Source organism: Akebia trifoliata, chromosome 15 (genome assembly GCF_017979445.1).
Source record: "Akebia trifoliata isolate Shusen 1 chromosome 15, ASM1797944v1, whole genome shotgun sequence".
In the NCBI taxonomy this organism is placed as follows: Eukaryota; Viridiplantae; Streptophyta; class Magnoliopsida; order Ranunculales; family Lardizabalaceae; genus Akebia; species Akebia trifoliata.
In genome coordinates, this window is record NC_141389.1 from 25,995,435 (window position 1) to 26,019,865 (window position 24,431).

Sequence of the window (24,431 nt, forward strand, 5' to 3'; positions counted from 1 at the left end):
ACATATTGGAAAACTCATCCGAGATGACTCAATATCTTACATGGACGAGGATGAGATGTGAAACTGAGTTTAAAAACCATGAATTAGGGGTATCTCAAATGTGGGTCCCGTTCAACAACAAACATTTTTCAAAACATGGGTTAGAGATTTTGGAATGGGCTGATTTTTGGTGAGGATGATCTCTACGGTGAGGAGATCATCCTCACCAAAAATCAGCCCATTCCAAAAGTTCTAGCGCCAGTTTACAAGTTGAAAAATCGTGGACCGTCCATTTTTTGTAAATCATTTTTGATGGGGTTAGAAGTTTTGAAATGGGCTGATTTTTGGTGATGATGATCTCCTCACCGTAGAGATCATCCTCACCAAAAATCAGCCCATTCCAAAACATCTAACCCATGTTTTGAAAAATGTTTTGCCAAAATGTTTGTTGCTGAACATTTCCCCTCAAATATACACTAAAGAATAAAGATTTTCCGATGCCCCCTCTGACATACGCCCCTATCACAGATCCATAGATCATTTGCCTCGGGATACATAGAACCATAAATCTTTTTTTTGTGTATCCCAAGGCAAATGATCTACGATTCTATGATTGGGGACATCAGATTATCACAACTCTTCACCAAAAGGTGGATCGATACATCTAAATCACCCAAAAAATTAGCACCGAGATCAAATAATTAAAATACCTCCAATCTCACCAATCAATGCTGCAGAAGAAAATTCTATTGATCGGATGGTTCTGATGTTTCAATCAAATTATTCCACAGATGGGATTCATCCAATAAGAAATTCATATACACTCAATTCCAAGGACAAAAGAACTCATTGTAAGATTCCTTAACAAATAAAAATAAAAGCTCTCTCCAATTTTATATTTAAAAAGATGAGATCACCCACTACACCATCCACTAAAAATGATAAAAAAACAATGGAATCATATTGGAGGGTCTCCAAGATTTGTGATTTGCGAATCTTGAGACACCATCAAGAATCTAGTGATGATGGTACTAGGATGTTGCAAACACCATTAGTATAATCTAATCCCATATAATAATGTTGTGGAAGGAATGCTTTTTCTGATTATTTTATTAATATTTTTAAGGGTCTCGCTCCTCATTTTAGTCAATATTAGAGATACCCCATGTTTTCAAACTAAGGACATGCCCCCTCTTGACCTTGGTATTCTCTGAGAGACTAACATAAATGACGTAAAACGCCTAAAACCCATTAACCTCTAAAGTGAACTATTTTTAACCTATTCTACCTTGTCTAAAATGTCTTCTACAAAACACTTGAAGGAGATAAAATCATAATATTCGTAAATCATTTCTAACCTATTGTAGAAACAAGACTTAAAATTCTATCCTTATACTTCTCCAAAAGTCCATTTAAATGTAGAAACGAGACTTGAAAAAAATAACTTTACTATAGATTTGACAATAACTAGAGGTTGAAGAAGAGGGTGTTCATGTCCATGTCTTCAAGAAGACCTAGGTCAAGGGAGGAATGTCATCAGTTTGAAACATAATTGGGGTATCTCTAGTATTGACCAAAAAGTAGAAGGGCGTATCTAAATAAAATCACTATAATATTAATTACATTTTATTAGACCAACTTCACAAATACACAAGAGTGACTTTTCTAAGGTCCAAAGAACATCTTCCCCTCTCAACCCTTCATTGGACACTAAAATTTTCCTTAAAGAAAGAAGAGAGAGACAGAGAGGTAGAAGTGAATTTAACTCCCGCTTTTAGAGGCCTATTCACATTGCCACCTTCACACTAGGGAAAGTCGCATAGTACCATAGTATGTAGAGAGATGTGGATTGAGGGTTTGGCCTTTTGTGTTTTGTCCAACCTATTAAAAAACAAAAAAGTTAAAGTGAAAAAAAAGGAAGATAAAGCAAGAAGAGAGAACACAAACAACTAACTAGCAGTCCTTATAATAAGTTACTAACCTAACCAACCAACCCCTAACCTCTCTCTCTTTCTCTCTCTCTTAGTGATCAGTAGTGACTTGAGCCAATTATAAGAGCATGGACAACCAAAGAAATCTTCACAGTTGGGCTTACTACTACCAAGGGAAGGTAACAAGGAAAAAAACTTCATTTTATGCTTTTTTGTCGTTGTTTTTGAGTAATGGGTGTTGTTTTATTGTAAGTAAAGATCTTTTTTCTCAATGGGTTTTGTTTGTTACAGAGTATGGATGAGCTGAAGTACTCTCTCTTGTATACAACTTTGGAGCTAGAAACAACAAGGATAGCAGCTCAAGAGGAGATAAGGAGGAGAGAAGATCAAGTGATTCATCTCAAAGACATGTTGGACAGAGTCATAAGGGAGAGGGATGAAGCACAAAACAAATGCCAAAAACTACTTATGGACAAGCACTTATTACTACTCCAACATCACCAACCTCAACAAAGACAAACCACTCTTATCTCTGGGATTTCTAGTAGCATTGAAGATGAACCCATAAGAGGAGACTCCAACACTGGCCTATCTTCCTCAGATTGTGAAGAAAGCATTGTATCATCTCCTGTTGTTGACCCAATTCCACTAATACCCCCACCAACATCCCCACCAACACTACAAATAGCCTTAGAAAAGCCATTACCAGAGAAAGGTAAGTTTTTACAAGCTGTGATGAATGCAGGGCCACTCCTTCAAACCCTTCTCTTGGCTGGACCCTTACCTCAGTGGCAACACCCACCACCCCCACTTGAGTCTTATGAGATCCCACCAGTTATCATCCCTTCTCCTTCTCCATCCCCACCTCATATCTTGCACCAAGTCTCCACTACTATCAACATTAAAGGTAGCTTTAACAAGAGAAAGAGACCTTTAATGGTCTAATAACATCATTTGACAACTACAATTCTACAACATTCCTCTTATAATATTATATACTATATAGTTATCTAATACTATTAATCTAGGCCATTAATGCATCTATCAAGCATTTTGTACAGTATGTTTATCTTAGGAGGAATGAGCTTTTGCTTGTATGAGGATAAGATTCTCTTTTTTCAGTTTTTCTCTTTAGTAGTGTGAAATGGGGTTATGATGAGCTCTCCATTTTATTTTATTTTTGGATGAACTTGTAAAGATTGTTGTATTAATGGTGTGTTTGTGATTTACATCAAAGTGTTTGTTGAAAGGTATGGAGTTAGTGGTGGGGTTTAGACGTGAGGGGTGGGTGTGTGTATCCAACAACTAGAACCCTAGTCGGTCATAGTGGGTCCCACAAATCTGAAACAAAGATCACCACTAGAACTACTACTGATACCATGGCGAATCAATTCAGGTCTAATCTTGGGATTCTTGTTTTCTTTCTTTATTTAAATAAATAAAAACCTAATAACAATAATTGTAAAGATGCAAGACTTAATCATAGAGCCTCCCATGTATACTACAATTATAGGCCTACCTACCAAACGAAGCAATAGTAAGGGATTATTTTAAGGAGAGGTAGCTTTATGGATAGGGACCCTTGACCATAACCCATGAAAGTGCAGAGTTTCTACCCAATGCAGTAAAAACTGAAAACAACTCTGGCTTTAATTTAACTTATTCCTTAAAAAGTTGAAATCAATGAACAATTTTCCGCTTAAAGATCATTTGAACAAGTCCAACAGGGATATCCATATAGAATAGCTGACTAGCCGTAATGAATGGGCATTCCATTATGAAAAGTCATTTTGGACATTCAAGGGGTAAACACTCCAACCATGCTTATCCTAAATGACTCTCCATAAATATTTTAATGTGTTTTTTTTTTCAAATTCTACCCAAAATTCAAGTATAGAGATTCTAAATCTCCACACTCCAAAATGCGGTAGGAGTTGCAGAGTGTGTTGAAGATCTTTCAAAGGGCTCTAAATCTCCAAAACGATAGTTGGGAGGGGATGCAAAGTTTGTTGGAATTTCTCTTAGACAACAAGAATTTACCCTAAATTGACTATCAAAAGAAGTTTGGGCCTTATTAGAGCATAGATTATAACCCATTGTATTACGGTGTAGAGCGAAGTACCAAATCATGTAGTTATGGTAGTTATGAGGTTAAGTGACTACTTGTACATATCATTTCTTTATTCAAAGGAATTTCACACACAGACCAAAATCATCCTTGCTCATATTGAAGTCTATCATAATCGGTTCACTCAATCAGGTCTCTAGAGCATTTGATTGGATTGATCAATTTGATTCTCTCTTCACAGTGATTAGAAATGTCGAGTAAAAAAGCAAAAGAATCTTGAACAAAGGAGGAGAAACTTGATGGGGAAGTAAAGAAGGTAGTGAAATATGTGTAGTAGAAGCGAGGATCATGAACAGTCGGATTGCATGATCAGAGCTGGCCATAGCATGAAAGACTTTCAATTTAACCGAATAACAAAGAGAGACTTGATCTCCTATGAGATTACATTAAATAGAGTAGTATATGAAAATGATGGGTCACGATCTGTACTCTGAAGAGAGCCGAACATTTTTTTCAGTGTATGGGTTAGAAGTTTCGGAATGAGCTGGTTTACAAAAATCGGATGGCCCACCATTTTGAAACTTCTAACCCATGTTTTGAAAAATATTTGGCTCTCTTTAGGGCCCCCAAACGCTTCCCATATCTATATACACAAACAAAACACAATTGATCTAAAGGTGCAGAGTTTGAGGTGTCCATCGTGGCTCCTGGCATGGAGATCACAAATAAAAAGGTCAAAACATGGGATCAACATTTACAATCAAATTAATTTTTTTTCCCACCTCGCAAACTGGTTGCAAGCAATTGATGTAACACAATATCTCTAGTAACACCTAGTATCCTTACATTTCTCTCTTCATCTGCTTCTAATACTTCGGCCAAAACCATGGGTTTGATTTAGGGTCGTGAGCCTGTGATTGGACAAATGGTATAAATGGGACATCGATGGACCGTATTAAAGAGCATGCTCACCTACTACGAATGCAAATCCCCTTGATTAACTAACAGACGTGAGGTTGGGATATGTAACTATGTAATAAAACCAAACAAGCATGAACGAAACCAATTGTGGTATTTTACCCGCATAAGTATTATTGTGGGCATGGCTGAGGCCACAAAGTTGATGGAATCATGTTTCCCTCGATTATCTTCATCTTTGCCTGTGTAAGGTTCGTCTTTCATATCGATTGATCAGACCAGACCAGACTGAAATCTGATCCAATATGCAACTTTGACTGCATCAACATGTCAGATGCATTTTAGGAAGCACAAAAGGAATGAGCAAATCAATGTCCAACAACAACAAAGCTTTACCCCAAAGATATGGGGTCAGCTAAACGAATCATGTTCCTCCGTCCCATTGTCCATAATCAAGTTTTCTGTTATCAAGAGAGTTCAAAATGAGAATGAGTTCATATAGGCGACAAGAAGTCTTTTGATATGATTCATTTTCTTGTCTTGACAATCATTTCCAGATTCTCATTAAACTAAAAAAAATAAAGGTAAATAAATAACACATGAGAAAAAATTGTAATAATACCATAATTGTGATTCTATAATCAAGACTTGAGAACTGGGCTACAGATGAATTGAATGAAACTTGAGTAAATAAAAGTGACGATGAAACTATTCATAATTGTAACATTTTTTATTAGAATGGTACGAAACATTGTTAAAAGAGAACACAAAAACTACAAAATGCCAAAGTGTGTAGAAACACAAAATTACAATAACCAGAACAAATATAGTGTTTGATTGCTAATAAACAAGTTGGTATGTGAGTGAATTAGGCACATTTTCTGCCTCCAATGGACGTAAAAATGTGTCACCAAACCCATATCTATATCCAAAATATCAAGCCAACTCCAATATTCATAATTTATCAAATCTAAAAGCACAAGAAATCACCTTATAGAATCCAACCAAAGAATGACGAAGGGAAGAACTAACATTTGGAGTTGATCAGATGCTACCAGATCGTTTCCATTTCTCAGCAGAGCTAGATTATATAAGAAACTCCATCACCTTAAGCTCCACACCTCCAATCGAAGTAAATTTCCACTCACACTCTAAAACATATTTATATGAACTTTAAAATACATATACCAGAAATAGTTTACAATAGCAACAAAACAATGAACCTACACGTAAAATATCGTTCTCAGTTCCTCAACAACCAAAACATTTGAAGAAACAAAGTTGCAAATCATTCTCACAAAATGATAGTGAACGAGAAGATGGTCAAAGTACCATTTTTTTCCCTACAATTTACAAAGAATACAACTGCAGGCTTGACATGTAGGCAGTAAAGATGACTTGAGGAGCCCAGCATCCCATTCAACTATAACTCTCTAGCATTCCAGAAGATTCTTGTGGTGAAAGAGAATAAAATCATCAAGAGAGGGTCTCGCGGAACCCCCAAGACAAGAATAATAAAAGAAACTTCTACAAAAACCATTGAGTAAAATCTTGACCGAGTTCTCCACTTCACAAAATCCATCTCTCCCCAAAATTTATTCCAAAAACAAGTTAACATTGTTGAAAGCTTATTTCATATCCAATACGCAATAATCCTCAGAGTATCAGCCTTAAACCTAGCATCCAAGAACTTATGACCAATTAGAGGACCATCCAACAAGCCCTCTCATATTCTCTTGGCTACATCTATCAGTTTTCCTTCCCCACACTAAGAAGCACATAGCAACAATACATGTCCCCAAAAAATTCAAATCTCTTGTATTGGCATGTTATATGTTTGAATGAAATTCCTTTGTGGTTGGTGTTGGGAAGATTTGATCCCAAGATATTTTTTCCGTTTCATCTATCTTCTGTTGGTTTAGAATGAGTGTTGTGTATCTCTTTAGTCCCATATCGAATAAATAGAAAATTGAGAACCTCCTTATACGTTCTCTTTCGTTCCCTCCTTGTTAGAAGCATTCAAGAGAATTTCCAAAATGTCAAACGCAAGCACACATGCCACGCCGAAGCCGAGCCAAGTCGAGTCTGGTCGGGTCAAGCACAAGCCACGGGGCCGTGGGCCCAATTGGACTTTTTGAGCCCAAGGCTATGGGCTTCTCAAGCTATCTTCTTATACAAAAAATTATTTATTTTTCCTTCTCTACCCATGTTGATTCCTCCAAGAGAACATTATAATGGTCTATTGATCTAACTAACTGAGTGCAGGGCTTTAGGGGATTCCCTAACGTGCCTTACACGTGTCCCCTAATCTCACCACATTGAGAGAGTCTTTCAATCCCTTCTTTGAGTAGAACTCCTCTATAAATAGAGATCGAATGGAACTAGAAAAGGCACCTCTCTCACAATTTCTTATGCTTTCTTTCTTTTTCTGATCTCAATATTCATCTATAATATTTCTGTTTTCTTTACATATCTAGAGTACGACCTGAGAGTTCTAAACCTCTGTTATTGTACTAATAGTTGAGATAGTCCATTGAATCCTGGAGGGAAGATCGCAATAAACCTGGAAGCACGTGTGGCGGGACGATATTTTCCTTTAGATTGTTAGAAAAACTGAAGGTGGTTGGCACTAATTAATTTGAGTTAATCAATATCAGGAAAGCAAAAATTAGTGGGATTTATACAACATACATCATTTCGGGTTGCATATTATTGTCTCTTCCTGGATTAGTCCTGGAGAGAGGGAGAGAAGAGTAACAAACGAGCAATAGTCTCAAATTATCGATAAGAAGAAATATATTTAGCTTGCTAGAACGTATGCTTATGACAAACAAAAAGACATGAAATTAAAAAAGATCCTTATGCTAGTCCAATTATCAGTATTAAGTACCTAATATACAAAAAGTTAATATCTGTGAAGCATTTCAAATAATATAAATATGAAAATATTCTGGGAATTATGCATTGGCAAAAGACATGAAACTATGTACTTGAGGAGACAAATGCTTTCATATAAAAAATTTAGGGTCGCTTAAATGAATCATGTCCTCTATTCAATTATGTGTAGAGCAATGTCTTTTGTTAATTCTTTAGTGTCCAAATCCACCCTCTCTATCTATCTCCATGTTCTTTCTGGTCTTCCTCTCGCTCTTTTGGAACCTTCAACTTACACATTCTTTGTAAATGGGATTCTAGTCAGCCTTCATTGCCCATGACCAAATCATCTAAATTGATTTTCCTTAGTTTATCACCAATTGGCTACTAAATTTTCTCAAATGCATTCACTTCTCATTTTATCTTTCCTAGTTTTCTACTCATCCATCTTAGTGTCATTGTCCCTCCTACTACATCACAGATAAAACGATTATATTTTAATTCTTAACCCATACAACACCACAAAAAGGGATAGCATAGTGGGATGTCTCCATTTAGCCTACCATCCATTGAATCCTTTTAACATTAGTTGAGCATTGGCAAGATCTTTTTCCAAGGAAAAAAAATTCTTTTGAAGTATAACCACAGAGCATGACTTCATTGTTGTGGTTTGTAGAGCCTAATAGTATTAGTGAACGAGGAGGTACTGTAAATCAAGCCACACCTAGGGGGTTTGAGGGGCACCAACAGCCCTCCTAGGGGGGTTCGGGGGGCGAAGCCCTCGAAATAAAATTTTCCCAAGCGTATTTTCGTAATTTCCCTAATATTATGTAAAATCCTAGTTAGGTTTCCTAGGGTGTTTATACTTATCATTTTGGTGAAGGGTGTAATCTGTAACTACGAGTTTTCTCTTCATAGTGGAATCGGTGTGATCCATGGACGTACCTCAATCTTGAGGGAACTATGTAAAATCTTCGTGTTTTTTTGAGTGATTGTATCTTCTGTTTATTTTCAATTCGTTTTCTTGTTTCGATTGCACTTGTTTTCTCAACATTCATTCACTGCTTGTTAACAAGCGGAGTTTTAGCCATGTCGATATTTGAAAGACATAATTTATTGTTGCTCATAGTGGTTTTCATTTCAATGCATTGTGACACCAAGGCTAAATTTTCTTCCATTTAAGAAGTAATTAGTTAGCAACTTCGGGACACTCTTCTCTCTTCCTACAACTTACAATGATTAGAGCATTTGAAAGAGAATTCTCCCATGTCTAGCTGGAGAGAAGTCCATGATCAATATATGAATGCCAACATACAATATTACATTGCACAATTGCAACTTGACAAATACTTTATTTCTCAGTGAATAACTTAAACGCACCTCTAACACTTTCACATCATCGGCAAAAGGTATGAAATTTGGAATGAGATATTTAAGTACCCATTATCTGATACAGCATGGAAATGTGTGCACATTGTTGAATACATATTATCTCAATTAGTTATCGAATAGTAGTTTCCCTTTAAAAGTCAATTCATGGCATAATTTCATACATAAAACAAATAGTGACTCCTTGTTCTATAAAAAAATAAATACTTGAAACTTGGTTTAATGTCGGAACTTATGAGAATCAACCCACCTCGGCGATGTGAAACAAAAAGTAACGAAAACATTGACAACTATTAGTAGATAACCCTTTGCTTTCGCAATGAGGCTTAATTGAGGTCATGTAATTCAACTCAATTGTGTTGGTAAACTATTGTTCTCATCTCTTATCTGTTAAGAAAATAGGTACAATCAAAACAAGAAAACAAATCGAAAAAACAAACACAAGATGCAACCACACAAAGATTTTACGTGGTTCCCTCAAGATTAAGGTACGTCCACGGATCACACCGATTCCACTATGAAGAGAAAACTCACAATTACAGATTACACCCTTTTACCAAAACAAGAAATATAAACACGGAAACCTTTTACATAATATTAGTGAAATTACAAAAATACCCTTGAGAAGTTTTCTTTCAGGGGCTTCTCCCTGAACCCCCCAGGGAGCTCAGCGCCGAGCTCGACCGGCGTGAAGGCATGGCTTGATTTACAATACCTCCTTGTTGAGCAGCACTATCAGGCTCCACAACATTACCAAGCAAAGAACTTAGGATTTCTAAGCATTTTCCTCATTCTAGAGCTATGTAACAGTAACTATGATGAATCGACCACTTTAAAAAAAGGAAATATTACCTTGAATTGGTTTGTAATTTGCTTCTTCTTCCTTCAATTACCCTCAGCCCTCGAATCCCTAGCTCGAAACCTTCATGAAACTAAGCAATCTCATCCGCAGAAAGATAACCAACAGCAATCAAAACCCCAAGCTGTTATATCAATCCTGTTAAAAAAGTTACAAAGAATCTCCATGAAGGCTACCTATTTGTTCACTATTTTTTCTAAAACGAGCAGATTTCAACTTGGAATCCTTCGATTTACCGATCCTTTCTTCAATTTGAGCGAGCTTCCTTCCTTCTTCATGGATTCCTAATTAGGTTTTTTAGGTTTAGAGTACGCTCTTCCCATCACTGATTCGTCATTTTCTAGGTCTCTTCTGCATGAGTGCTCGAGCTGCCGCCATGTGAACATAGGTTACAATATGATTTCTGCATAAATTAGGGTTAGGCTCTGCAGAGGAGAGGAATCTGAGCGAGAATCAGAGAGATAAATTAGGCGGGAACTGCAGGTCTGCTCTGTTCTCGATTTTGTCAGTTAGTCTCAGGTGTTTTATACCCAAATTTGCCAATAATTTTTTAAGGACTGTTTGTTTGCGAGGAAAATCTGCTAAGAAAACCAGTTTTTTTATATAAAAAAAAATAAAAATAAATTGCATCCATTGTTTCTTTGGGAATGACTAGTTGCAAACCACCTAAGTTCTGGTTGCAGTTCATCACTATTGAAAAAACCACTTGCACCCATGGTTTTAAAACTCGTTTTGAAGTCTCGTCTCATCTCGTCTGTGAACACGACCAAGTCGTCTTGGACAAATTTTTTGATACATTTGAGACTTCTCATTCAACAATGAGAAAAATGAATGTGCTTTTTAAATCTCATCCCATATAGTGACTTGTTCATCTTGTTGTTGGTTGAGACCAAGACAACTCAGGTGATACATCTTGGTCTCGGACGAGTTTTGAAACCATGCTTGCACTACACTATTAGCATTAGGATTGCACTCTAAAAATAAACAAGTTGCACTACTCTTCTTGAAAATTAGAGAAGAGCCACAACACTAAAGCTTCGTGAACTTTAAATTCAATTTTCAAAGCTTCATGATCTACAATAAGGTAAAAATTTATAGGAGTTCACAGTAATGAGTAACGATAACTTTGAAGTAAAGTTCACTGGAGCTCTTGCTAATAATGGATTCTTTATCTTCAATATTGGTGTAAAATTCCTTCATGGGAAGTTATAAGTAGGGATAAGAAGGAAATTAGAAAAAGTCAAAAGTAAGATTTCTTTTCTTCTTTTTTTTTTATTTGGAGTGCAATGAGTACTGGGTGATGTGCAACTAGTCAGTTTCATTTGTTTTAATATTCTCTCAATCTGATTTTTTTAGAGAGATTATATTGTCACACCAACGTTTGCTAACAGCACCCCAATTCATATGTAAATCACCAAAGAATTAACACACATTTGGAGTGGTGTTGGAAAAGTTGGTGTAGCAATAAGAGCTCTTTTATATATATATATATATATATATATATAATATATATATATATATATATATATATTAGCTTATTATTTTTACTTGTGTAAATTCCTTCTTTCAATCACATGCACATCAAAATCAACATGTTGTGCTCAACTCCAATTTCAGTCGTTTTCTTTTGGTCATTGGTATAGTATTTGTCAAAGAGACTTTGTTGCTTAACTTAAAAATGATTGTTAAAATTCAAAGATTTGAATCTCCTTACCTCATCTTTCTCGTCCCCATTATATAAGATTCTCCTCCTACTAGGTCCTATGTTCCATAGTTTCCTTATGTTGCAGTCTTCTTCAGTAGTTCTCATGTTCATATGACTTCATAATTATTTGTTTTTTTAGATTTTTGTCGTCAATTAAATTCTTAGATTATTTTCTCATTCATGGGGATTATCTTGATCAACACATCCTCCTGAATCGTCTACCTTAGACGAGTTATTCTAATAAACAAGTTTAGATACGAATTGAGGTACCACTATTCCTTGTCTAACTGAGGATTTGTGTCAGGATTTGATCCTAACCTTGGTATTAGAGTTCTCGAGGCAACACATACACGTATGTCTCAAATTAATAACGAACTTTGCCTATATGGTAGTGCTCATTCTTGCCAAAACATGGGATGCCATAGTACTTACTGCATAATCATTAAATTCCTTACAAACGTTATATTATTGGGTTTATAAAATACCAAAGAGTCTTGTTAGAGTGACCTTAACTTGGACCTCATATCACACATCTTTGACGTGAAAGTGGATAGGAACAATAGATACTTTTTCACCCGTGAGTGAATGTGACTTCATCATCCGGGCATGGTGTTGAAGTGACCTAAGATTGGACCTCATATCACACATCTTTGACTTGAAAGTAGATAATAACCATAAATACTTTTTCACGCACATCTCGTGAAAATGTGTCTACAGTCCATGCACTTTCACTTAGGGTGTGCCATGTGAGGCATTATTCAAATAATGTAGAGTTTCCCAACCAGCCCGAATGTAACATTACCTACCAAACAACATTGAAGTCAGGCATTGTCATGGACCACTTTTAGTTAGATGTCACCCTGACATTTTCATAACCAAGTAGGCCATTGATGTGATGTAGCTGGGCTTAAATAAATATTGGGGACACTACCAAAATGGTCATCTATGAGATCGAAATTACTGATCCAGTTATACTAAAATATTTACCAAAAGAGTCATGTATTTATTTATTTCTAACGAAATGGGGAATTGTAGGATGAAAACTATGATTTTAACTTTTTAGCATTCTTATAAATATCAAATACAATAATGTCTTTTTTACAAAATTAGGGGAAAAACATAATTTGATTTATAGTATGGGGTTTATTATTTCAGGTTGAAAATTATAATTATAAGTGTATAAAAGTAAATTCAGCTATATGGTACTCGATAAAGAAGGAATTTAGTTCATTTATATGAATTTGAAAGGATGGTAGAAAAGTAAACTTTAAAAAAAAAAAATGCCAAAATACTTGGCCATGTCGACAAAAATGCCTATAAATATTTGTAGGTAGTTAGGTTATATATCCTACTATGTAACAAAATTGAACTTTTGTTATGTTATTGTTTTCACCACATTTTTTTCCCTTCAAAAAATACCTATGTGGTTAGGGGTGTCAATGGGTACCCATTTAATCGAAATCGAACCAAAATTGAAAACCTTGGTTCCAATTCTCTTTTTATTGGAACCGATTAGGACCGGATCTAAAATGGAATGAAATCGATTGGATCTGTAGACACCCAAATTTGAACAAGCCATCAATGCAAAGTGTCCAAAAATATGTGAAAATCAAAATAGGCCTCAAAGCTCAAACCCAAAAAAAGTTTGCTTTTATTTCGAATAAATGGTTTAAGACCCCTTTTAACTTGGCCCGTGGATTTTTATAACTTTTTTTAATTTTATTTTCTAAATTGACCTAATCAGAAGTTACTACTAATGATGGAGGGAATAGGGTGCCTAATACCTTCAATATTCCCTAACATAGACCCCCTTACCTAGATCTTGGGTGGATCAATGATTGTTATCCATACGAGAGTCATTAAAACAAAATGATTTTTCAAAACTACTTTCCAAGTGCTCATTCATACCTTTTTCTAAAAAAGGAATGGTGGCGACTTCATATCCAAGTATTAGAGAGCTTTGGATTCGAAAATCTCCTATTTACAAGAATATAAATCGTTAAGTTCTATCCAATAGGTACCCTATACCAATTTATTTTTTATACTATAAATGATTTAAGGTATTCTTTTATTTTAAAATTAGTGCATGTTTTATAAATCTATTCATTTTTTCATATAAACCATGGATTGAAGCTTAAACAAGTTATCTTTCTAAAAAATTACTACTTTTAAAGAAGATAAACTTTTATTTTTGAAAAAAAAAATCATTAACTTATATATTTAATATAAAAAATTAGAAGTAAATTAAAAATGTGTAGATAATATGTTAATTTTTTTTTTATAAAGAAAATGATATTAAATGTTTTTTCTCATTCGATTCTTGAGAATCGCAACTGATGGGTACTCGTATTTTTTGATAGTTCTAGTTCCATTTATTTTGGAATCATAATTGGAATGGACAAAAATCACAATATATATATAATGGTTATATTTATAAGTGCCTTAGGAACTGACCCTATATGTGGTACTAATAAATAATTGTCATTTATTTAAAATAAATGTCATCTAATTTCCAAATGATGAATTCGTTATGTTATACAAATTTATGGTGGAAGGTAAAATACTACTCAAAATGAATATTTTTATTCATATATAATATTATTATGAAAATGCCCTATATATCCCTAAGTAATTGATTTCTTACTATCAAAAACTATACAAACAAAAGTAATATAATCATCCTCTTGACCCATTTAATGCTTTTAATAAAATATTTTCAACCGTTTTATCTTGTAGAGGATCTTGGGTATTTGATGTTAAGGGCAATAGTAATACATTGTCTAAGATAGAAATCAGACTGAATCTGGACCCCACATGTGTCCAAATATGAAAAAGGATCTTGTGCCTGGGTAGGACAACTTCCAACATAGCCCAACCCTGTGGTACCTGAGACATGAAGTAGCTCTGCTCAACATAGCATAGCTGAGTCAAGTTGAGTCTTGGAAGAGTATGGCAGAGTAGACTCAGGGTACGAACTCTCCCACTCTCTAAGTTTGAATTGAGAGAATATCCTGAGAATCTTAGAGTGATTGACTACATCAATGTCATTCTTTCTTTAGTTGATAACTTTCAATTTTGTAAATAATTCTCGTTAGCTAACCCTACGATTTAGGAGATGATCACTCTAAATCCACCTAATAAAGAAAATAGTAACAAGTCTAGGGGGTGGTTAAGTAAGGAGATTAGCTTATAAATAAAGGGACATGAAGGAGGGTACTTTTGGAGAGTGGATTATTTTTGTCACCTCTAGATGAACATTGAAGGCAAGTATGAGACTTAGACAAGGTATCATCCTGACCAATCATAGATTTACTTTATTGATGGATGAAACTTTTACTTATTTGTTTAACTGAATTTGATGGGGAATGAGTTTTGTGAATCTCACTTTAGCATCATACGCTCTTCAATAGGTACCACATCGAAGCCCAGAGAAGAAGAATACTTAGACCAATTGTGGGGTGATCATCTAAGCATAAATTTAAGTTTGATGCAAGACTTAGGTAGTGTTTGTTTGCGCTATTTTTCAGCGCTTATTGCTGAAAAAAATTAAATTCAGCACTTTTTGTTAAAATAGCGTGTTTGTTTACTGTAGACACCCGAATTTGAGCGGGCCCTTGACGCAAGATGCCCCAAAAATCGAAAAATCGGAATGGGTTCCAAAGCCCAAACCTATAAAATACAATGCATTTTCAATTAATAAATGTCCGAGGCCACTCACGTGGCCCATGGACCCGCACACCTCACCACACTCCTACATCCCTAAATTCAACCCAATACTATTCTACCCAAGTCCAACCACTCTCATTAAACCCAAGCCCATTATCATTACTACTAAACCCCCTATCCAATTACCCACACCCAAACCCAACTTAAGCTAAGCCCATCCTATTCTACAATCCAATCCAACACAAACCCAACCTAAGCTAAACCCATCACATAAAACCCAAACTACTTTCCTAAACCCAACCCAACCTAAGCCCAACTCACTACCCAAACCCAATCTAACCCATCACCCACATCAAACCAATCACCAAGAGATGACACATGTCATCATCTCCTTCCACCTCCCTCACCTAATCATCCATCTCCATCACTTCCCTCCTAAAAATCAACTCAACCCATAACCCTACCCTAACCTAACCTATTCCCCATCCTCTAATATCATCAACCACCAACATCATAACCCATAACCTTACCCTAACCTAACATATTCCCCATCCTCTAACATCATCAACCACCAACATCACAACCCATACCCTATATACCCTAACCTACTCTCCATCATCTAACACCATCAACCACCCACATCACAACCCATATCTCCCATACCTCAACCATCACTTTCCCTTAAAACACTCCCACAAACTCACATCAACCCATACCTCCTACCATCACCCCCATACCCTTCTCTCTAATCAACCAACCACCATCACCAATCAACCAATCTCATCATCTCCCCATTTGCCACATGTCATCATCCCTTCAATTCTCTCAAAATCCAACCAATCACTACCCATCCCCCAAATCAAACGCCTTACCTCCTCAACCATCTCAACACTCCTTCTCCAAACAACTCTCTTACACCCCCATCACCCCATCAACCATCACTCATCTCACCCCACCAAACACTCTACCAAAATGGATTTGGATAAGATCCAAACCATTTGGGTTAAAACACAACCCATTTCCCTCATTACAAAACTACCCTTATTTTCATCTCAAATTTCATACCCCTTTCCTCTAAAATCCATGCCATTATCCACTATTCTCATTTTTCACCCCATTATACCCTTAAAATACTCCCCAACCTCTATAAAAACCCTCCCATTCTCCCCTCACAACAACTAATGAAAAATCTAATATCCCACAACTAATGAAAATTTGACAAAAATCCCCTACAAGGACAACTCTCCTCTCACTACTCTCAACCCTCTACCTTTACTCCACTCTCAACACCCAACTCTCAACCTTATCTCAATCAAATCAAGCAAATAACAAGAAGACTCATCAAAGGGTACATCTTTGAAGATCAAGGAGGATCAAGATTAAGATCAAGGTGGGTTTGAATAAGGACCATCCCCTCTAATCTCCCTCTCCTACTCTCCCCTTCTCTACACATTTGCACCCACCACAATGGTATAAATCACCAAATGGCCCCTTCTTCAATAAGGGTCCCCTTAATGATTGAAACCAATATCGAAAGTCCCTCACACTTGAGGGCACACATCGAATTTTTCTTCGATTTTATTTTCTTTTTATTTTAAGAAAATCGAATCCGAGGTTACCACCTATGGTGGGTGGAGTAGGGTGCCTAACACCTTCCCTACTCCATAAATGGACCCCCTTACCTTTGAATCAAAGGTTGGGCCACGTGCATTATCCAACGAGAGTCATCAAAGATGTCAAAATGACATGTTCTTCAAAAGATACGACTTCGGGTGACCATTCACAACCATTTTCGAATTTGAATGGTGGCGACTCCAAAATACCCCAAAGTGGAGGGATGTTTTTAAAAAATAGAAAATCCTATGTCCACATTTACTTTATATTTTTAGCGCTTATTTTTGAAAATAAGTGAAAAAAATTCAGCACTATTTTGATGCTAAAAAAAAGTGCTGAAGCGGTAAGCACTTCGTTTATTTCGACACGGACAAGTATGCCCTTCATTTTTTTGAGCACGGACAAGTATGCCCTTATACTTAAAAAGATATTACCTTTTAAATCCCATGGATAAGTATATAAGCACCCCACAAATTAATAAACCCACACCATGGCTAAATTATTTTGTTTTAGATGGGTTAAATTTTTTTGAATGAGCTGATTTTTGGTTAGGATGATCTCTTCATTAGTATATAAGCACCCCACAAATTAATAAACCCACAATATGACTAAATTATTTTGTCTTATATGGGTTAAATTTTTTGAAATAAGTTGATTTTTGATGAGGATGATCTCTACAATGAGGAAATCATCCTCACCAAAAATTAGTCCATCCTGAAACTTCTAACCCTATCAAAACAAGTTCAAGAACGGCAAATCGTCATTTCTTTTTCTTTTTTTGAAAATTATTTTTGACGGGTTAGAAGTTTCAAAATGGATTGATTTTTGGTGAGGATGATTTTGAGACCATATAGACCATCCTCACTAAAAATTTGCTTACACTAAAAACTTTAAAACAAAAAATATTGGCTATGGTGTGAGTTGCCTTTATTAATTATGGGGTGCTTTTATAATTACACATCCTTCATTTTCATCGAAAATTATTCATCCAAAATTAAGTTCTTTTAATGTTAATTTCAAATTTTGGTGTTTTGTATGAGATTATTATTTTTAATTTGAAAATTTTTGACTTTTACAAATAGAAATTATTATTTATAAATTGAAGATTTGAGTATTATTTATTATTTAAAAATGAATTGTATTTTAATTTTATAAGAAATAATATATTTTATTGTGTTTAATAAGAAATAGGGATTTGAAACATGCAAAGAATGTATAATATGATTGTAAGGATAACAAAGACAATTTATCAGCTTCAACAATGTGTAACAAACATGATTCAGCATTTAAACAAACAACTTTTTCAGCACTTAAATTCAGCGCTTATAAGTTTCAACGCTTAATGCTATTCAGCACTTATTTTTTTCAGTTTAACAAACAGCACTTTAGGCAAAGTATCATTTCATTTAAGCATATATTTTGTTGTGGTACATTGTCTTGGTAAGAATGATATTCATTTTCCTAATAATTAGAACAAATCCCAATAAGGATTAAAAACCCCCTTATCGGGAACTAGTCTTAGTACTTATAATTGAAAACAAATTCACAAAAGAGAATAATCAATATCGTAAAAAGTCGTGGAAGTGGTAGATACAATCAAAACATATAAAAATTGAAAGTAAACGTTCAGAAAAAGCATAGTGACAAAAATCTTTTTTTTTTTTGTGGTGTTGAAAAATCGTGATTTAATCGTGATATTAATGTTATTCAATTAAATCATGAATTTTTTAAAAACAGAGATACTATGAAGAAAATGGTGGTTTTTTATTTATTTAAAAAACATGAATAGTCATGGATAATTGTGTAACATCGCCGTTTTTTAAGATGGCGGGTTTCCCTCCAATTTTTAGGCAACTTTCTTATAGTAGGATATTTTTTTCAATAATAATTTTTTTTATTAGAATACCAATTTTCTTACTAACTTAGTAAGATTTCAACTCTTACTAAGGGTCATTGAGATCAAAAGGATTGGCACATTGGTAATCCAACACTACAACCTTCTAGATTTAATGGAAAAATCTCAGATTCATTTTTTTGCTTCCAAAAATTCAAAAATTATTATAAAATTTTTTTTGTTACTTTTGAACTTGATCCAAGGTTTTGAAAATAGACGCCTGCCGAACTCCCAAACTTCAAACTAAAATTCAACTACGAAAAAAATATTTTTTACAAAGTTCAAATAATTTTTTCTTCTACATCCCTGTGGCATTGGATCATGTTTTTGGATGCCACAAGGTGAGTCCAATGACCTTTAATAAGAATTGAAATCTTACTTAGAAAGGCTAGTCCTACTCATAACATATCCTAAACTAAGTAAATGATAATTTTTTATTTTTAGTTTTTATAATAAAATGAAAGTAAAAAAAAAAAAAAAGGGTATTGTTGTTTGACACAAATTCATGTACTCAGCTACTCACACCCATGTAGGAAAAAAAAACTAAAATTAATATATAAAATATATATTTTATATTTTCTATCATATATAATTTTTTTTTTCTTATTTTTTCCAATTTTCCCAAAAAAAATTTGAGGCTTTTCTTTGGCAAATTATTCCCGAATCGTGACTTTGCAGAAAAGAGGTAAAAATATAAGTAAGATTTATTTATTTAATTCAACAAATTTAATTCAAAAATAGTCCTGACATCAAAACTCCTTTAACCGACCCTAATAGTGATTTCGAGGAGTGTGGATTGAAAATCCACCCCCTTTTTGGAAGACTTGGTCAAAGCATAATTTCCACCAAGCTTATATTTACTAATAAATGAATGGGTCCCAACAAAAATCAAAAGAAGATCTCTTCGGGAACTTGCACTAGAATTCACAACTAAAAGTGAATCCAGAGAAGAAAATGAAAATTGACAAAATAAAATAAAATAAAATACGGAACAGCACAAATACAATCAAAACACATAATAATTGAAAGAATCGTGATAATATGACTTACCCATGTGACATACTCAATCGACACCCCTGACATGATAGGTCTGGGAAACACAAATCAACTCTCCTCGGGATACATAACGTCAGTTCCCCATAAAAAGTATCCTAACGTTAGGGGTGTTGATTGACTATGCCGGGTAAGATCATTAAAAAAGTAATATATTAAATTTAAAATAAGAATAAAATTTACTTATTTGATAATTTAATTTATTAAATTTATTTTAGAAATAATTCTTGGAATAGCTTTACCAATCTAATATGTCCTTGGGTGATCTCAAGATGGTCCACAAACATCTATGATGATTTAAGCATGATGGATGATGGATTGTCGTTGTTGAGTAAAACTTACAAAATGTGGGAAAAGGAAAAGAGAAAAGAAGTCGAAAAAGATTGAAAAGCAGTTGAGTTGAGTGATCTGAGTGGATAAAGATTCTCTCTCACTGTGTACAGAGTAGACTACTAGACTCTAGCGCGTATTAAACCCCCACAAAAAATATAAAAAAAGACAAAAAATTCTGTTTCTTCGACTCTTCGTCCTTACTCGTCTTAAAAGCTCTCAAATCTTTCAAGTTCTGATCTTCAATGGTGGTAAAAGCAAATCGACAGATTCAGTTTCTCTGATCTTCGTAGCAGATGAAGAACCACTTTAAGTTCGCTTTCAGGTAGATTTTTCTTTGATTCGATCTCTAGTCTCATTGTTTGATGTTCAGTTCTTCGCGTTTCATTCTCGTTTGGATTTTTTAACTCATAAATGATGCTAAATCATCTAAGACTCTGGATTCTGCGATTTTGAGTCTTTGGATTTTGCTTGATTCGTTCACATTTGATCGGTTATAACAGATTTGCTTTCGATTTGATTTCTAATCCCATTGAAATGCGCATTGTTTGATTTTTCTGTTCTTCACGTTTTATTCTCGAGTAGATTTTTAACTCATAAAACATGCTAAATCATCTAAGATTCTGGATTCTGTGATATTGCTTGATTCCTTCGCATTTGATCCGTCATAATAGATTTTAGGTTTACGTAAATCGTTTCAGATCTTATTAGTAGGATATGATTTACAGAGTCTCAAACAGTAGGGTTTGTAGGTCTTTTTTCTTCTTGTTTCCTCAATTAGATTACATTTCTTCGTTTTAGATCTGTTTCGATTTGAGTTGATTTCGGAGGGGGGATGGAGGGGCGGATGAAGAAATACAGACAAACGAGTCCAGAGAGGACAAAAGTCTGGACTGAGCCATCACCTAAGCCTCAATGTAGAAAAGTTGCTGTGGTTTACTATCTCTGCAGAAATCGCCATCTTGAACATCCACATTTCATTGAAGTTCCCCTCTCATCACCTCGAGGTCTCTACTTGAGAGGTGAAACAAAACTGCAAATCTGCCTTACTAATATTACCTTTTTCAAATTTATTAGGGTTTCTTAATTTCAAATGGATCAAAATTTTCTAATATGTTTTGTAGATGTCATCGATCGTCTCAATGTTCTAAGAGGAAGAGGCATGCCTTCCATGTATTCGTGGTCTTGTAAGAGGTGAATTCTTAAAAAGTATTGCAATTTCAGTTCCCTCATATCTTTCAATTTTTATTTTGTGTTGTTTAGTTTTTGGGTTGATCTCTTGATGTAGAAGCTACAAGAATGGATTTGTTTGGCATGATCTTTGCGAAGATGACCTGATACTTCCTACTCATGGGAGTGAATATGTTCTTAAAGGTTCAGAGCTTTTTGAAGAATCTCATTCAGGTAACAAGAAGCCAAAAATACGTAAAATCCATTAAATTACCTTAAATAGCTAAGTGCTTGATACAGTAAGGATGAAGAAGAATAAAAAAGCTGAAATCAGGATTTTTTTTTTCTTTAAGGTCGTTTACATCCGGGTAGTAGTAATACGAAGTTGCAAAATCCGAAGAAATTACAAGAACCCACTTCTTCAAGAAGCCAAGAAGCTTCTTCACTTTTGATAATGGTTGGCAAAGAAACAAAATCTTCACAAGAAGACGAATTATCTTCTCCTTATCAACGCCCAAGTTCCTCTAGCATGTCGCCCGAGTTTAGTGTTGGAAAGAATTCCTCATGGAACGGCTCTACGAGCTCAACAGAGTACAAGGTTTACAAGGGTGATAGAGCGGCCGATGCTTCAACGCAGACTCAGGAATCTGAAAAGAGCGCTAAAACCCGAGAAACTTGTACAAGAGGTGTTTCTACGGATGATGGGTCATTAGAACTCGAATGCAATGAGAATCACCAAAACCAAGTTCAGCAAACAAAGGATAACTCTGAGCTTTGCAGGGACGAGATCTCCCCACCTCCATCTTCATCGAGCACTTCTTCAGGTGGGAAGACCGAGACATTGGAGTCTCTGATGAGAGCCGATGCTAGCAAGATGAACAGTTTCAGGATTCTTCAAGAGGAAGAAATTCGAATACCTTCGAATACAAAACTCAAGGCTTCAAATGTGTTAATGCAACTGATCTCCTGCGGGTCTATCTCGGTAAAGGATCATAGCTTTGGTGTCATCCCAACCTATAGACCTAGGTTTTCTCACTCGAAATTCCCCTCGCCATTGTTCTCTAGTAGTTCGATGATGATGGGAGAGCTCGATTGCCTTTCTGAGAATCCAAGGCAGATGGGTTTGAGATTGGAAGACAAAGAGTATTTCAGTGGGAGCTTGATAGAGATTAAGATGCACAAGGAAGAAGGAGAGAGATTTACCACTCTCAAACGCTCATCCTCTTTCAATGCTGACAGGTAATTCTGCGCCTAACTTTCATTTGCAATAATTTTTGTTTCTTGATGGATGAGAACTGCTCAAATTTGTGTGTCAAATTTTGATTTGATTATATAAAATCCACCTTGTGACTTAAATGGGTACCTTTCCTCATTTAATATTTCTCTAACAGGTAGGAAAATAAAACTCTTCGATAAAAAATCTAATTCAAACTTAGGTTTACATACCAAATTATGTATATATTTGGGTATTTTCGAAGAACACCGTGCTTAAAGATATGTATGTGGAAAACCCAATCCGATGGACAGGCCTCATTTTGCAGTAGTTTATTGCCCATTAATGTTACAATTTATCTCTTTGTTGACATCACAAAATCGAAATTCTTATGTGCCTTTCCTTTACTTCAAGTTTTGTTAACAAGGACCTTTCATCATCGTCGTTTGAAGTTTTGTTTTGTTTTGGAATGTTTCAGCTGAACGTTCTGGTTTCTTGACATACCAGAATGAAACTTTGTGAAATCTTGAATGTAACACAATGTTTTGGTTTAATATTTTTAGCTGCATACTGTAACATCAGTATGTAAAGAAAAATCTTCTACTCAAGTTTCTGGACACTTAAAATGTTTCCGGAAACATGTCCATGCAATGTTTTGATACTTAATTAATCATTAAAGAAAATTTGTAACTCTTAAGATTCCTTTAATCAAATAAAAAAGACATTTACAACATAATATATGAATCAAATGTAATGTTTCGAGGTTCCTATGTTTGTTTAGGTATATTCACTGCATTTCCAACATTTAACTGATAATGCAGGACTTGTAAGACGTCAGATATGGAAGGCGACAAAGAGAAAGAAAATGATTCGTCACTTTCCAAATGCATCCTTCGATCAATCAAATCATCATTGAGTAAGCAACCACGGATGGAAACTAGGAAATCCCCTATTTCAGAAGGCCCAAGGAATTCTTCTGTGGGGGCTGATGGTTCACAGCCGACAACATCTCTTAGTGTATCCAATGCTAGCAGTAAAAGGTTCACCGAACCTTCTGGGAAGCAACAATCCAAGAGACTAGACTCTTTCAGGGAGGAGACAGTAATCCAAATCGAAGAAAGTTAAGTTTTGACTCCTCCCCATTTCATGATAAAAAAAAATAATTTATCAAAAAAAAAGTTCAGCATTGATGTCTTCTTGATTGGGGATTTATCTGTTTCCAACTGCAGGCTTGCTTCGGGAGCTCGGGTTATAATCCAATCTAAGTCCTCATGTGAGGATTGTGAAGGCGGATCTTGAGTCACAAAACCAACCATGGGAAGAGATATAGGTCGGATCTGTGCTTTGTATGTTGGGGCCATGTCATTGTAAGATAAAATGTAATAGTAAGGTTTGTTTTCTCTCACTTTAGTAGAAGCATTATTTGTTTGAATTTTGAAGAATGGGGTGTGTTGTTACGTAGTGTGATTCTGCTGTTCATCCTCATCATCGATATTGTCCTCAACATCTTATCTTAAAAGATTTGAGGTTGACTAAACAAATCATGTTCATCCATTCCATTCCATCCTTTGTCATCTCATCCATTGATCTTCCTTTCGATCCTTAGAATTTTCAAGTCGAATATTTCTTCTAAGAGGGATTGTAATCAGCTTTTGTTGAACCTGCCTAAACTAGGGCTGTCAATGGATTGGATCACACCCGAAATCAGATAAGTTCATGTTTGGATCGATGTTTTGAATACCGATAAGGATCCTATCTGATAATAATT

At 35.2% G+C, this 24,431-nt stretch overlaps 2 protein-coding genes and 1 long non-coding RNA gene across 11 annotated transcripts; 2 read left to right on the forward strand and 1 right to left on the reverse strand.

The window, feature by feature from the left end:
* Nucleotides 1–816: 816 nt before the first annotated feature.
* Nucleotides 817–10,567, reverse strand: LOC147384831 (uncharacterized). Of its 7 annotated transcripts, none has more exons than XR_015172738.1 (4): nt 10,012–10,567; nt 5,887–6,047; nt 5,059–5,357; nt 817–1,860 (listed from the first exon to the last, which is right to left on the reverse strand). It is a non-coding gene; the product is annotated as an uncharacterized LOC147384831 (long non-coding RNA). The 7 variants fall into 7 exon arrangements; XR_015172739.1 differs by lacking the exon at nt 817–1,860 and adding an exon at nt 3,157–4,889; XR_015172735.1 differs by lacking the exon at nt 817–1,860 and having other exon boundaries at nt 3,157–5,213; nt 5,293–5,357; nt 10,012–10,562.
* LOC147384832 (uncharacterized) lies at nt 1,949–3,075 on the forward strand. The gene is made up of 2 exons (XM_086425891.1): nt 1,949–2,089; nt 2,202–3,075. Exons 1-2 carry the CDS (start codon nt 2,039–2,041, stop codon nt 2,853–2,855), a joined length of 705 nt encoding a protein of 234 aa, XP_086282017.1. The 5' UTR covers nt 1,949–2,038; the 3' UTR covers nt 2,856–3,075.
* Nucleotides 10,568–20,393: 9,826 nt separating the features above from the next.
* On the forward strand, nt 20,394–24,224 carry LOC147384833 (UPSTREAM OF FLC protein (DUF966)). Of its 3 annotated transcripts, none has more exons than XM_086426400.1 (7): nt 20,394–20,605; nt 21,082–21,302; nt 21,405–21,474; nt 21,572–21,684; nt 21,804–22,689; nt 23,485–23,782; nt 23,891–24,224. In XM_086426400.1, exons 2-7 carry the CDS (start codon nt 21,116–21,118, stop codon nt 23,960–23,962), a joined length of 1,626 nt encoding a protein of 541 aa, XP_086282526.1. In that variant the 5' UTR covers nt 20,394–20,605; nt 21,082–21,115; the 3' UTR covers nt 23,963–24,224. The 3 variants fall into 3 exon arrangements, with proteins under 3 accessions (XP_086282526.1, XP_086282527.1, XP_086282528.1); XM_086426401.1 differs by having other exon boundaries at nt 20,397–20,605; nt 21,569–21,684; nt 23,485–23,783; nt 23,893–24,224; XM_086426402.1 differs by lacking the exon at nt 23,891–24,224 and having other exon boundaries at nt 20,397–20,605; nt 21,569–21,684; nt 23,485–23,788.
* Nucleotides 24,225–24,431: the final 207 nt, after the last annotated feature.

Bases quoted from the DNA above. Each gene is read 5' to 3' on its own strand.
- LOC147384832 (XM_086425891.1), top strand. From the start codon at position 2,039: ATGGACAACCAAAGAAATCTTCACAGTTGGGCTTACTACTACCAAGGG. The intron at 2,090-2,201 runs GTAACAAGGAAA...TGTTTGTTACAG, and splicing joins CTTACTACTACCAAGGGAAG to AGTATGGATGAGCTGAAGTA.
- LOC147384833 (XM_086426400.1), top strand. From the start codon at position 21,116: ATGGAGGGGCGGATGAAGAAATACAGACAAACGAGTCCAGAGAGGACA. The intron at 21,303-21,404 runs GTGAAACAAAAC...TATGTTTTGTAG, and splicing joins TCGAGGTCTCTACTTGAGAG to ATGTCATCGATCGTCTCAAT. The intron at 21,685-21,803 runs GTAACAAGAAGC...TTTTTCTTTAAG, and splicing joins TTTTGAAGAATCTCATTCAG to GTCGTTTACATCCGGGTAGT.